This window comes from Myodes glareolus, chromosome 10, assembly GCF_982192425.1.
Source record: "Myodes glareolus chromosome 10, mMyoGla1.1, whole genome shotgun sequence".
Taxonomy (NCBI): Eukaryota; Metazoa; Chordata; class Mammalia; order Rodentia; family Cricetidae; genus Myodes; species Myodes glareolus.
In genome coordinates, this window is record NC_142035.1 from 42175690 (window position 1) to 42191083 (window position 15394).

Below are 15394 nucleotides of genomic sequence, written 5' to 3' on the forward strand. Positions count from 1 at the left end.
ATAAAAGTTTAAAATGTTTATCTAAGAAAATGATTTTGTGTCTAAAAAGATAATTTTGGATTGGTAATACAAGTTAGGATAGAAAATAATTAGATACACAACATAGGACTCACCAAGACAGGATAGCTGATAGAATATTTTCTCTGAATTTGCCAAATGCAAATGAACTGGACATTGTAAATTTAATTCTTACTTGATAATTGTTATTATTATATATAGTCTTACTATGTTAAAACTAAAACTTTTATTTTTATTTAGACAAAAAGGTGGGAATATTATAAAATATTTGTTTAACTATGCAAAGATTTGTTGCAATTGTTTAACTATGTAAAGATGTGTTACATTTGCTTAATTATGTAAAGATGTGTTGCTGTTCTACCTTGCCTGCCTAAGACACCTGATTGGTATAATAAAAAACTGAAAAGCCAATAGCAAAGGGAAAAAAATAGGTGGGACTTCTGGACAATGAGAGTAAGTGGGACGAAGATTTAGGCTGAGGGAAGAAAGAAAAAGAGATGCCAGGGAACCACCAGGGGCTGGTCAGATAGACATGTAGGAAGCAGACAACTAGGGCATACAGAATAAAATAAAGGTAAAAATGCCCAAGGCAAAATGTAGATGAATAGAAGCATATTAAATTAAGTTGAAATAGCTAGTGATACAAACCTAAGCTAAGGTTGAGCATTCATTATTAATAAGAAGTCTCCATGTATCTATTTGGGAGCTGGTTGGTGGCCCGGCCCAAAGGAAAAAGAAATCCAACTAGCCAATAGACTAAACCTCTTAACTGTAAGCCAGCCACAATTAAGTGTTTTCTTATAAGAGTTGCCATGATCATGGTGTCACTTCACAGCAATAGAAATCCTAAGACCACTATGGAAATCCAACATTCTTCTCATTTCATCCCTGCTCCATCTTTGTTTTTTCTCTTGCAAAAAAAAATGAGATGAATTTTGAGCCAGGCATGGTGGTGAACGCCTTTAATCCCAGCACTCAGGGACAGAGGCAGGTGGATCTCTGTGAGTTCAGGCCAGTCTGGCCTTCAGAGTGGGTTCTAGGACAGAGTTCCAGGACAGCCATGGCTACCTAAAGAACCCTGCCTCGAAAAGCAATAAATAAATAAATAAATAAATAAATAAATAAAGACAATGAATCCAATCTTCTCCGGTTACTAAAGAAACAACTGTAGGATTTTTTTTTTCTTATTTCAAAAAAGAAGACAGCCTAAGGCCAGAATATAGTGTTTTTTTAATTCATTTTCAAAAGCAAACTCACATATACTGATTCTTTAGGTCCCCACACTTGGACCTGACATATTATAATTCCAAACAACTGTGCATAGTGACATTAAACGGGTTCTTGTGCTGCAAAGTCACTGGGCGCAGGTAGCAGTGAAACATTCCCAAAACAATCACTAGACATGCAGAATGCCAGCCAGAAGCATGGATCACTTTCAGGGGTCTTGCTGCAGGGAGCATGAGGTTGTATTTTGTGTGCATTGAAAACCGTGTAAGTCCAAACCAGCCTCCCAACCTTCGGCCTACAACTTGTCCTGCCTACGAGGAGTGCTGTGACAAAGGCGGAGCGTGACCAACAATGTCCAGTCCAGCTTGATACCCATGCCACAAGAAGGAGCCCACCCCTGACATTGCCTGGAGGACCAGGAACAAGAGGCTGGGTAGCCTAGACACCTAGGATAGAAAGAACCAGACATGATGGGCCAAAAAAAGTCAATGAAATGATTTCTAATAATATTCTGCTATACTTATAGATAGGAGACTAGCATAAACATCATTAGAGAGGCTTCGTCCAGCAACTGATGGAAACAGATGCAGAGAACCAGAGCCAAACATTAGGTGGGGCTTGTGGGATCCTGCAGAACAGGGGCAGGAAAAATTGTAGGAGCCAACGGGATCAAGGACACCATAAGAAAACCCACAGAAACAACTAACCTGGTCCCATAGGGGCTCACAGAGCTTGAACCAACAATCAGGGAACCTGTATGGGTCTGACCTAAGCCCTCTGCATATGTGTTATAGTTGTATAGCTTGGTCTTCTTGTGGAACCCTTAACAGTGGGAGTTGGGAGCTTGCTCTGACATTTTTGCCTGCTTTTACGACCCTTTTTCTCCCAGGGGGTTGCCTAGTCCAGTTATAATATGAGGGGAGGTGCCAAGTCTTATTGCAACTGGATATACCATGTTCTTTGATATCCCTGGGAGGCCTGCCATTTTATGAAGGAGGGCCGAAGCAGTAGAGGAGTGGATGAAAGGAGAGGAGGGAGGGGAAATTGCAGTCAGGATGTAATATATAAGGGGAAAAAAAATAAATTTTTTCAGCATATTAAATTAAAAAAGATAGTTTAAAAGATAGAAAAGAAAACCATGTAAGTAAGAAAGCTGAGGCCAAGGGAGCAAAGAGAAATCTCCCAAAGAAAGTTTTTCCAGTTTCTAAATGTAAGGGCCACATCTTCCTTTCTGAGTGCTGTAGACTTACAAAGTCGGAGAGTCAAAGCTAAGCCATGATGAACATGAACATCCATGATGAACATGGATGCTGTCTATTACCCTACCCACCCACCCTTATTCCCCACTATGGAAACAACAGCCACCATTCAATTCTCAAATCCCAAGACCTGCCTGAAATCCCTGGGTTTAAGCATGGACACAGGCCAGGCAAGACTCAGGTGCCTGGGCCTGTGAGAGTGTAGCTATGTTGGTGTATCCTGTATACAGGTGAAAAGTGCCATTGTCGTTCTAATTGATCCAGTTTGGGGGCAGGACCTGGAGGCTGTCTGCCTAATGGTCCTTAGCCCATGTGCTTATACTGGGATCGGTCTCTGGGGATCTGCACTTGGTTGGCAGTCATTTTATGGTGGATGTGGTAAATCACAAGGGTTATCACAATGACAAGGCCCAAGATGAGACCCAGAATCAGGGGCAAGGTCTCTTCCAGCTGCTCTCGCTCATCCACTGGACATTTGTGCTCTGAAATGAGAAAGAAGAAAAGCAATGAGCTCTAGTGAAATACTCCAAATCCTAGGCCCTCCTAGCAGAAGATAGGAGCAGAGATGAAACAATCTCTCAGGAAAGTCTTTGTAGATTGACAGGTCCTTTTTTTTCTTTCAGTTAGTCTTAATATTTCTACATAATATAAACTAAGTATATACCAATTTACTATGACAATATTCTGTTATTGGATTCCTGGCAGCCATCAAAACATCCGGGTAATTTATTTAATTTAAAAATGTCCTTGACATTTTTATTTAAATTTATAATGCTTGGAGATTAGATATAGCCACTATGATTTTAATTTCCACTTTTAACTTCTAACTAAAAGTCTAGCATACCCAGGATTACTTATGAACACAAAGTGCCTGAGAAGACTGAAAATAGCAAGCGCTGGCAATGACTAGAACATTTGGAGCTCAGCACATGCTGAAAACACACTGTTAAGTCGGCAAAGCGTTAAACTACCTGGTCAAACTGAGAAACTGCTAACGTGTTAGACAGTCTGGGGCTTCCTAGCAAAGACAAATGAACCCAACACTGCCTTCCCTATACCAGCCCCGACAAGTGAAAACACATGGGCATGATGAGACTGAAATGAAGCCTTAGAACTCAGCATTACCTTCCCTCGACCAACATAGAAAATGAAACTAGGTGAACATGCTGAGATTGAAATGAAAATATCTGTAGAAACTCCTGAGAATGGTTACGCTTGGTCATAACCAAAATGCGCATCAAAATGGAATAAACCACAAGTCATAAAGCAGAATATTAGTCAACAATAAAGAGGAATAAAAGATGGCTGAAAAGTACAAAAATGAGTGAATTTCAGATTTCTTATTTTGAATAAAATTTGACACAAAAAAGTACAGATTGTATTATCCTTGTTTCTATGAAGTTCTTGAACAGGTAAAATGAAGTCCATGGTCCTAGAAACCAGAAAAATGTTCACAAACAGGAAGAGGAAGTCAAGAGAACTTTAAGCTCTCATGAGCATTAGTTTGTATCTTTAATCAATGTCTGGGTTTCAAGTATATGTAAAAATGCATTGAATTATGTACTTTCAAATGTTCACTTTAAACATGACACTTGAAACTGCATATACATTTTAAAAGTTAAATATTTAATATATTCATATTAGACTATAATTTTAAATAAAGTACATCTGATAAATATTTACACATGCACAACCCATGTAGCTGGCATTTAGACTGAGAGAGACCTCATCAGTAATATTTCACAACTGGTCATGTTTTCCCTCTCCTTAAAATCCAAAATAATGCAATAGCTTTGTGCATCCAATGCTACCTAGAACAAAGGGTAGGAAACATGAGAGGGGAGGAGAGGAGGGGAAGAGAGAGATAAAGGGAAGGAGGGGAATGGGAAGTTTTGACTCTCTGATGGTCACACCTTGTAGATAACGAGACATTCTTTCACCATATTTATGCGGAGAAATTATGCTTTTAATATCTCTTTCAAAGAACTGCGGTTTCAAGTCAAGATGTGCCAGCAGGAATTTACTGAGTTTCTTCTCTGTGCTAGGCTCTTCTGGAATCTTTTCACCATGCAAACGACAAGCAAGGAGAGCAGAGAAGGCTCCTGAGCCCCAGAAATTATTTCTCTCTAACAAGAATAAATAGGAACGTACACTCCAGTATATAGCTTTTAAAAACTAGCCCTGACTCCTAAGTTTTTCCCTTTCTTTTTTAGAGAGTCTCACTTGATATGTCAGGCTGTCCTTGAACTCAGTTATCCTCTTGTCTCAACCACCTGGAACTAAAGGTGTGCATTGGCATGCCTAGATGATGACCCTTAACTTACCACTCTGTTTTAAACACAAAAGTTATCTCTCATCTAGTGATACAACAACTCCTCAAGGAAAATATCATTATTGTACTTTCTATACATGTAGTAATGGAAGCACCAAGGGACGAAGTACAGTACTCAGGGATAAAGGAAGCCCCATTGGAAAGAAATAGACTGACTCACAGTGTAACTGCAGCATCTTTAGAGGAGAGGGAAAGGAGAGAGGCTGGAATGCTGTTGCAGATTCTCAAAAATTTGTTTTTTGGGGTTTTTTGGGGTTTTTTTTGTTTGTTTGTTTTGTTTTTTTACTTTAGGAAAAACCTGAACTAAAGCCACAAGAAAGAGGAATATGAGACATTATTAAACTATAGAGATACATCATGGAAGGGCCAGCATGGTGGTTAAGACATGCAATCCCAGCCCTTGGGAGGCAAAGGCAAAAGAATGCCTGCAAGTCTGGGACCAGCCTGTGCTACATAGTGAGATCGTGTCTTGAAATCGTAGATTATCTCAGCTATTTTGTTTCAGTAATGAAATGCTAACACATAACAATCACCTCTGTTCTCATCACTCAAAATAATGGTGTTTATGACCCAGTAAAGGCTGTCTGATAAAACTGTGGGCGCCTATTCAGAACAGTGCTTAAGAACACAAAAAAAAAAATCATAGAAAGCTGTGAAGACAATCAAAATTCATCTGTTAAAGGATTTTTTTTATTAATTTGAGATTCAGGAGCGAATGTGTTTCTTCACTGATACATGCATGCTGGCTGTGCTGGACACATGCATGCTGGCTGTGATGATAAAGTTGTGAAAATTATCAGTGTTATTCTCCAAGACCTATGCAGACTTCTATGAGCAGAAAACCAATGGTTTCCATTGGTGACCAAGTCAAAACTACTGAAAATAGCGCTTTTTTTTAACCTTCATTTATAATCAAAAGAAATGTGTATTGCTCTAAATACTGATCGTGGGTTAATAAAAGAGATACAACTTTTCTATTGAATTTTACACAGAGACAAGCAGAAACTCGCTATTTACAAATTCTGTGCAGTAATCTAAATATTAATTTACAGATTACATTACAAGATTGTAATGTAATTATCTTGTAATTACAGATTACAAGATAGGCCCCAGCTCCCTCACAAAGGAAGAGAACATCCTTGGCTTAGCCCAAATCACAGCTGACTCCACGTGGACCCTGCATCTCTGTCCACCTCACAGGGTTTGGAATCCCTTATACTCGGACTGAGCTTGGTTTTAGAGCATACAAAATTCAGGCCTGGGTGTGTGGCACAGGGCAGGGGAAGGTGAGCAGCAGCTCGGTGACTTGGGAAACAGATCAGACAGCACAGATGCCAGCTGCAACAGTCTACTAGACTTCCCTCGACTTAACAATGGCCTCTTGTTGCATTGCATTTTAAATCTGTATCCACTTCCTGAGAACATGGTACTCTTCACTGTTCCCCAATTGAGCAGTAGTAGGAAAGGTAAAATGCCAAACTGTCTGCCTGGGGCTCTCCTAACTTCCAGGCTGTTCCTGAACAGGTAGCTGGGTTGACTTTGGGTAGCTGAGTATCCCTTTGTTGCCTGACAGTCATTAGAGATGAGACTTGATCCTCTTGTATGATGTGTGGGGGCTTCCTCTGCACTCCAGTTTTGTTCACTAAGGAACTATTAGCTTGAATCATAGGTTCATCAAGGTTTATGTGTTATGGATATAGAATAATGAAAGTCTGATTGATCATTAGTTGGATTCGTGTGCTGGGAACACGGCATGCACTGCATATTTCCATCTCTCACTAGACTGTGTGCTTCTCCCATGGCAGGGAAGGTGAATAAATTCCATCTCCAAGAAGAGCAGCCATGCACATGGTCCATCCATTCTCCCCTTGGCCTTCACTACGTCCAATGGGCTTTAGCTACAAGGCAGGCCATAAACCCCAGAGAAAAGATGTTTCTTAATGTAGCTGTCAGTAATAGATGGCATTGGTGGGTAAATGCCAGATTTCCTCCACCCCCTTAGGACTCTATGGCATGCCCCAACTTAGCTCCAGAGGACAATGCCTAGAACATAGAATTCTATGACAGATTGTATGAACCCATGCATGAGCTCCACACAGAAACCCTTAACACAGTTCTCAGTGGTGTTATCTGGAATCACCTCCCTTTGATTGCTTACTCTGGAGGTACTGACAAGCCCATGAAAGCAAGGCCACATTGGGAAACAATACATCAAACACAAGTCTAAAACATCTTCAATTTGCAGACCATCACAGTGCTTATGAGAAGGTATTTTATCAAGGCTTTCTTTGGGGAGGGTGATATAGAGAAAAGAGAAAGGTGTCATCTCCAATATAGCCTTAGCCCCCATGGGTAGCGTCCTCTGGTCTAGCAGTTAGGGAAATGATAAAAATCTCAGAGGATCAGTGGCTCAGAGTTCCAGGACAGAGCATTTGTCTAACATGTCTCTGGGATCAATTGTCAGCACACAAATTTGAAAATAAATAAACAAGCAAAAACCAAAGTGTAAATGCTTGTGGATTCAGGGTTCTCTGGACCTCTGATACTCTGTGTACATGGAGACATTAATATCTTTTGTTTGACTGTTTTCCCCTGAAAAGTAAGAAGGACCCAGATTACTTGTGATCTGTTTTAAATATCTACAAATTTGAGTCTCTAATAAAGGAGACCAGAGACAAGCTTCATGTTCTCTAATGTTTTCCTGACATTACATGTCCAATTTCCCTTTCATTCAAACCATTAAAATACTCAGGATGATTCCTGCCATCCCAGTGAAGAATCTCCTATCCCATCAGCCAGAAATACCCCACACCCTCAAGGGGTTATACTATGAATTAATTGCAGAAGGACAAGTTAATTAACCCCAACTGAGAAACATGGGGTGCTCAGAACAGCAGGCGACAGCGCCATACAAAGTGTGTTTGGTATACAAATGAGCAGAGGTACCCTCTCCCTCAGCTGTTTACTTCTTCACTGCAGGCTGAGACGCTTTAGCTCAGAAGCCTGCTGGCACCAAACTCAAGTTTTTACAAACCCAATTATTTTTTTTAAACAACCCATGTAGGCAAATGTTTAGCCATTTAGAGCCTGCTTGCTTTGTACAGTCCTCAAAACCTCACCCCACAGTTGCTGCCCATTGATAAGGGAGGGCCATGTACGTATACATCCCCAAGCCACAGCAGCCTCTACAGGATGTCACACAGAGGCACCCCAAACTCTTCTCACTCCTGCTTTTTGTTGCTTACTGTTATTTTTTTTCACTAAGACACATAAGTTACTATTCCTTTAGTCCCACAGAAATACCAATCAGTGAAAGCATGATCAATCCCTTTTTAGAAGACAATTATGCATTTAATCACATATTATTGGTTAATAGTTGAGGAATTTGAGTAGCAAAACTATAACATATTGAAATGAGTGGGCCATAATAAATTGTAATTAAATATATAAGCAGCAATAAAATAGGTTACTAATCTACAATGTTCTCCAATATAATCAGAAAATACTCTTGATACTGTTTAAACATCAGAACTTCACCAGCATTAAAATAAGTTCAGAAACTATTTAACTCCACATTGCAAACTTTTTAAATTACAAAAAAATCCATCAAAATTTGTTTTGTACATCATTTCTAACGTATTACCAATATTACTGATACCATTTTGTAGTCCATGTTACCAGTGCATCTCACAGTGTGACATCTACCACCCAGAATGGATTAAAACTGATCTCACTGCTTTAAATAGCAGTAAAAGTTGGCTTTGGTTTTGGCATTCATGAACTTCAATGCATCACATTTTTCTCCTTTAACTAAAGCTTTTTTTCTTTTTTTTTTCTTTTTCTTTTTCTTTTTTTTTTTTTTTTTTTTTTTTTTTTTTTTTTTTTTTTTTTTTTTTTTTGCCTATATCCCCTCATACGGCCAGTCACTGCTGAGCAGGTACTGTTCCTACACTGCTGTCACTGGACACATGACCATGTAAGTTTCTTTCCTCCAGGAAATATCACCCTCCCCTGTCCTCTCTTTCCCTCCCCATCCTTCTCCCTCCCCTCCCCTGTCCTCTCCTCTCTTCCCCACCCACTGAAGCTTATTTTACAGTCTTGATCTCTAGTCCTTCAAACCCTCTACAGGATTCTGTAAATCAGCACCATCACCGTGGGGCCCCACCCCATGGCCTATAAAAGCAGATTCTGCTTACGAATATCACAACTATGTTCATTCCGGTGTGCATTAAAATTAGACTATGTTGGTAATTAAGATCGTTTCTGTAGCTAAGTCCAGTGCACCTAAAGGGACATGAGTGATGAAGATGTCAACCCTCATCTGATTGCTCTCAGCCCCAGTGACTGTCCACTTACCTATTTTACTGATCCTTCTTCCCTTATCTCATACAGTAGGCTAAACAGGAAGTTGTGAAGACCATCAGGTAAAAACCTTCTGACACAGGAATGGACTTTTCACAACAAACCCCTGGCCATTTACACACACACACACACACACACACACACACACACACACACACACACACTTGAAAGTGCATACAACAACCAGCGTGTGGTTGTGTAGATATATGCCCAAATATCCTCTGGCAGATACAGTTCACTTACAAACACATAGACAACATATACAACATGCTGGAAACCCCTAAAAGTCCAGTGCTCGAACCTGAAAGGGCAATCCAAAAGGAATCCTTCCAATTCCCTTAAATGGAATACAGCAATCTTTTCCAATAGGCAGGAGGAGCCAGGAACAAAAGAATGTCGTTTACACAAAGGTGCAAGATCCAGTGAGTGATTCTGATGCCTGCCTCCTCCCGGGAGCACTAAAGCCTGGGGTGCTACACAGGCGAAAACATCCCAATTACTAGCCTGAAATGCCTGGGTAATACTGCAAATTGCCTATGCCTATTCTGTCTGGATTTAGGAAATTATGTGTCCTTAAAGCCTTTAGTAATCTTTCCCATCTGCAACCTTGAAATGGATAATAATTGTTTTCAAATAAAGTATGTAACTAATTCTATGTGATGAATTTTGCTGATTTATAGTGAAGAGCTCTATTCTTTGTTCAGTAGTTGTTTGTTCTTTGTATAAACAAATTTAAATATACATCTGGTATGACTTCTTATCCATAGATAACTATCAACAATCTAAAAATAACTCAGGATGGATGCAACTGGGATAGTGGTGAGAAACGAGTAAAATCAACAATTATAACACCAGAAGTGCCAAGAAACAAAGAAGAGCTAATAACAGCTGACAAGCAGATATCAAAAGCCACTAAAAGTTCCTGCTTGACCTCAGATGTGCTTGTGGTGACAACCCTACAAGACCTAGTATTCTCATAAAGAGTTCATGAGTCATCAACAACCATAATATGTCACATTACATATACTATTTCATCTTAAGAAGGACACTCACTACTACATTTTATAAATATTCCTATAATAAGTAAATATTGGGATTCTGACCTCTCGATCTTTGTTTCCACTTCTAAAAGGCACACATGTGCAAGTCTATGTCAACTGAATATCAGCACATCTATTTAGTCAATTACCTGGACATCTAATTATCTAGCACTGTGTTAGATGTTAATAAGGTCAAAATGAATAATAGCCAATGCCAAAATGAATAACTGGCCTGGGACCTAAAATGCAACACAATGGAAAAGCATTAAGATGAGGGTCTGAATTCTATCCAAGAGCACCACAGAAAGACAGAAGGCTACAGAAAGTAAAAGAGCAGGTGGGGTGAGGTAGGGAGAGAAAAGAAAGAGATAAGGAGGAGGTACCCAAAAGAATCAGGTCTTTCTCTCAAGGAGAATTTATCTCAGATGCTCTAGGAATAATTATTCAGGGGTGGTTGAGGCATTCTGTCAGGTATAGGTTGAGAGAAAGCCTCAATTGGGTGAATGAGAACTAACTTGGGAAATGGTAGTGGGTGACTCAGATGGAGACCTTCCAATATTAAGAACATTTAAATAATTCATTGTGTTCACTTGGTAATCCCCAACCCAGTGGAAAGTACAAACAAAGTAATTAACATCTGCCTATGGGTAATAAGCAGAGTATCAAATTGCCTTGAAATAATTCCTCCCTTAGGAGTGAGAGAATAAGGAAGTGAGAGAGAGTAGGCAGGGCGTGTGTTGTAGAAAGCTGCCCCATTCACTTCCTAACCTCTAAATCTTGTGGAAATTGCCTTTGCAGCCTAGGAGGAATGCAAGCAAAAACATCTGGGAGCCCTGTAAGTCCCTCTTCTCACCCATCTTAAAAGTCAGCCCCATCTCCCTTTCCGAGGACCAACCTAACCTACCTTCACTGAAGACGAAATCGGAGATGATGTCAAAGGGTTGGATGTGTACTGCAGACAGAATCATAGTGACCGTTTTCTGAGGATCACTGGAGGCCAGAGAAATGGACTGCTGAGCCTGACATTCATAGGACATCCCAGCTGGGGTTACCAAGGCAGCGAGGTGATGAGAGTTGGCCGTGTGCTTTCCAGCTGAGGGAGAACCAAAGCATCAATTGGGTTGGATGTGCCCTTGCTGCTTCTAGTCCAGGGAGATCTCTGCTAAGCCCAGAACCTATGCTTTCTATTGGTGCTGTAGTCCTAGAGCTGGAGCTCCAGCAAAGACACCAAGTGGGGATGAAGGACCAAGTGCCCCATTCCTTCTGAGACCTTCCTCATTAGGTAGTAATTTGGGATTTTATTTTGGAAGAGTGTGCTGCCTGAAAATACAACCCTTTTGACTAAAGCCTCAATCGGCAATTCCAAAGGCAGAACAGTGCACACAGCTCTCCACAGCTCGCATCCCATTTTTCTCTTTTTCTGGCTCACACTTGCTATTCTTTCTCTTTCCTTTTCTTTCTCTTCTTATCTTACGGAAAATGCTTGATTGTTTTGGCGAAAGAAAAGAAAAATAATTGTTTTTTCACAATTATCAAAATATAAAGAGGAAGAGATGTTGCAGCATTATTTTGCATCTTCAGAAAAAAAAGAAAACAAAAAACCTCTTTCCAGCATAGAGCCTGATAAGCAAGATAGTGAATTTTGCTTTTGTTTTAAAATACATTTAAATGTATTTCTGGTCTTTAACAGTGCTTGCAGATAGGTACGTTGCTATTTAAGGTGTAGGAGCTCTTCTTCAGATGTTTTTGGAAGACCAGGGTGAGACTGGGTGGAGAAAACTAATGAATTAAGATATAGGATACAAAACCTGTCCTGACATGGCTGTGGTTAAAGCCAACGGTTAATGCCGTTGTGCACAGAAAGACCCTGAAGCCCATTCAACCCTGTCACAGTGTCTTCTTGCATTTTTTTTTAATACATTGGAGCAAAACAGTCTATGATGTAGAAAGAAAATCGCAAAACTCATTGGTGGCCCTTCCCTGACAATGTCACATTTCAGCTGAGTCTGAAGGACTCAAGCTTTCCTGAGGACACCTAGACACTCCCATCTCTTTGACCCTGGAGAGCAAGCAGGCCCCAGCTAGGTTTGATCTCAGAGCACAAATTCCAGAGCTGTTTCCAAGACCCAGAGACGTCTCTGACTTCGCAAGCTTTCCCATCCCCATTGGACTACTTACCACTCACTGGGTCTTTAAAGTGAGTTTTCTCTAAGGTGTCATAGACAAACTGCACCTTGCTCAGCCTCCAAGTCGCCTCCGATCCTTTGGAAGTGTTGTGACTTTCCTGCCAAGATAGAAAGGTTCCTGTGGACAGCTCCAACAGCTTTATAATGGACAACCCCAGAGGCCACTACCACGCTCACCCACGCGGACTTCACCATCCCTCTGAGTTCCCCCTCCCACGCACCGTATTACCTTTACAAATAGCATTTTGAGTGTGTAGGCGCGATCTACCCAGAACACCTGCAGCTCCGATTCGTTGTGACCACAGCGGCCATTCACCTCAGCTCCCCGGGTCAAGGCGATCTCAGCCTGCTCTGTGATCAGCTGGGAACACACACGCCCCGCGCCCCCTCAGCGCGTGGGGCCCTGGCGCGGATCGGGAAGGGTTGCGCTTCCAAACTCTAGCTTGCAGGTTTGGGCGCTCCTGTGCACGCGCGCTCCGGGGGTCCAGGAACATGCAGGTAGATTCTTACGTGCACACCCCTCCAGGAGGGGAGCAGAAAGGGGGTTTACTTTTAAAGCAGGCAGGGCGAGCAGAAGGCGTTGCAAGCTGGAACCCCCATGCAGCATTCGGGAACAGCCTGCAGGGATTGGGGGGAAGAGGCGGGCAACTGAGGTCTTGGCAGGGCCTGAAGGGAGGGTGCCCATCGGCCCTGCAGCCCTAGGGGCAAGCCGGGGAGGAAAAGGTTCCTTACATCCACGTAATTGTTGGCCCACACATCATAAGGTACAATAAATTTGGCTGCAAACTCTGCCATGAGACACGTTGTCCCATTTTCCCGCACCACAAATATGTCTTTCCCAGGGCTCGTGGAAAGGCCCGAAAGATTTTCCACTTCTTGTTCTGCCACGGTTTGGGCTATTGCATCTGAGGAGCAAGCAAAGCAATCTCATCGATTTCAGGCTCAGGTAGCCCGCGGCTTTAGGACACTGGATACAGTTCTCTGCAGGCTTTGGAGTGGCAAAGTTCCCAGCTCGAAGCTATGTGCTCCCGCTACCAAATCCAGATTCACTGCCTCTGATTTATAATGAAAACAGAATCTAAAACAAAATTAAATTCTTACTTACAGTACGACTGTGCTTTAAAAACACACTTGGGGAATAAAAGCTAAACCTTTCTTGCCAGTGCCGTGCCCTCCCCTTTCCTATCGTGAGTATGGACTGTCTAGCGCGCTCTGTCTGGGTGATGCCACACAGGTGTGTGGCTCGCGGGGAGTTCTCTGAAACCGATGGGGGCTATCCCCCACCGTCAGCCCCCAAATACTCACAACGCATAAGGACCCATTTTAAACCTAAAGCTACTGGCTTTTCTCTGTGGATTGGATTCTCTGCAGAGTACACCCCGCACTCCTGGTCCCCAAACGCTACTCACGGAAGAACATCAGGAGAAGCCGAAGTCTGTCTCCGCTGAGAAGGGCTTTTCCTAGGAGATCCATGCTCGCAGTTGCCGCCAACCAGGCAGACGTGTTGCTGCTGCAAAGGCCGCCCCGGGAGGAAATCCCTCAAAGTGGCCGGTAGAGTGAGCTAAGGGAGGAGGGAAGGGGTGCGGACTGGGAGGAGGGAGCGCTAGAGGTCCAGTCGCGTGCTGCACCGGGCGCTGTGGCTCTCGCGCCACGCCGCGCCGCACACTGCAGAGGACGCGCCCAAGGTGCAGGAGCTGTCCACGCTTAGAGTGCTGAAAATGACGAGGTTGTGTTCCAGAACTTGTAATTTGGCTGTCTAGAGGGCCAATGGGATTGGGATGGTGTGTGGGAGGAAATGTCTCCCTAGGTCTGTTTTCTATTCTGCAGTGGTATCCGCAAAGATGAGTCTGTCCTAGGAAACTTAATGCCACCCTCGGACTTACTAAGCCCTCCCACCAGGTACAGTCAGTACTTAGTGTGGATATAACACCACTGGAACCCTGGATCCTGGAGAGACGTCTGCTCCTGAAAGAAAGCGACAGAGCTCAGACTGTTCCTGCTTTGGAGAAAGGGGTAGGCAGGAACAGAGAAGGAAAATGCTATGGCAACAGTTTCTGGCTTTCAGAGACATCTTCTCTATCTGCTCAAGAGTTTCTAAGTTTAAAACGACACCTCCTCAAAAAGGGGAACCAAACAATGCAGCATATCCTTGTGGACCCAGTGGGCTATGAGTCCTGCCCTTTGAGTGCATGTAGCCTGAGTTAGCCTCGCTCATTAAACTGTGATCACTCTGTTAAGAGCGTTGCACATGAACCGAAAGCTTGTGAGCACACAGGGTTATCTGGGGTCTGGTAGGACAGAAATTTTAGAACTGTTCTGTAGGTGAAGACCCAGCGTTATGTAACAGAAACATGCGGGTATTACTCTAAAGCTTCTAGGGGAGCTGAAAGACAAACACCGCTGGATAATTCCTTTATTTGCATTTGGTAGTTCGCTGAATTATTTTAATTACTGCTCTATAAATCAGAATGCACCTCTTTTGGGAGTAGACATGGTGCCCTCATTAACTGTAATGATGTCCAAATATTTCTTTTATTAGAGGATACTGTGTGCGGTCAATAAATAATAATTGCCTTAAACACATGTCATAGCCAATGTCATGTTAAAGGGCAAGCTACAAAGTGTTTTTACCTATATTGTCAGTTTGAATCTCAATGCGATTTTAGAAGCTGAGCAGGGGAAAATATAGGTTATTGTTATACCTTCCCCAGTGTAAGACACTGAGAAATTAAATGACCTTCTGAAATGTCATACGGTTAGTTAGAATTAAAATAGAAAAATCACATGTTTTAACTTTACAGGGATCGTATTTGTTTCTCTTTATATAACATTTTGACTCCAGAACACAGCACATTATGACTACCATTACAAAGCTTTATTAAATGACAAACAGTCTGAAACCTAAAAATATTAGTAATCTAGATTCTTGATATGAATAAAGTGCCGATTTAAGTATAGACATTCTAACAC

At 41.9% G+C, this 15394-nt stretch overlaps 1 protein-coding gene across 1 annotated transcript; it reads right to left on the bottom strand.

Moving 5' to 3' along the window:
* Nucleotides 1-1229: 1229 nt before the first annotated feature.
* Nucleotides 1230-14392, bottom strand: Lamp5 (lysosome associated membrane protein 5). The gene is made up of 6 exons (XM_048455423.3): nucleotides 13834-14392; nucleotides 13157-13329; nucleotides 12654-12785; nucleotides 12417-12522; nucleotides 11143-11331; nucleotides 1230-2986 (listed from the first exon to the last, which is right to left on the bottom strand). Exons 1-6 carry the CDS (start codon nucleotides 13895-13897, stop codon nucleotides 2808-2810), a joined length of 843 nt encoding a protein of 280 aa, XP_048311380.1. The 5' UTR covers nucleotides 13898-14392; the 3' UTR covers nucleotides 1230-2807.
* Nucleotides 14393-15394: the final 1002 nt, after the last annotated feature.

Coding starts and splice junctions, on each gene's coding strand:
- Lamp5 (XM_048455423.3), bottom strand. CDS start 13,897: ATGGATCTCCTAGGAAAAGCCCTTCTCAGCGGAGACAGACTTCGGCTT. Junction 12,523..12,653: donor TCAAAATGCTATTTGTAAAG/GTAATACGGTGC, acceptor CTATCTTGGCAG/GAAAGTCACAACACTTCCAA. Junction 2,987..11,142: donor CGATTTCGTCTTCAGTGAAG/GTAGGTTAGGTT, acceptor TTCTCATTTCAG/AGCACAAATGTCCAGTGGAT.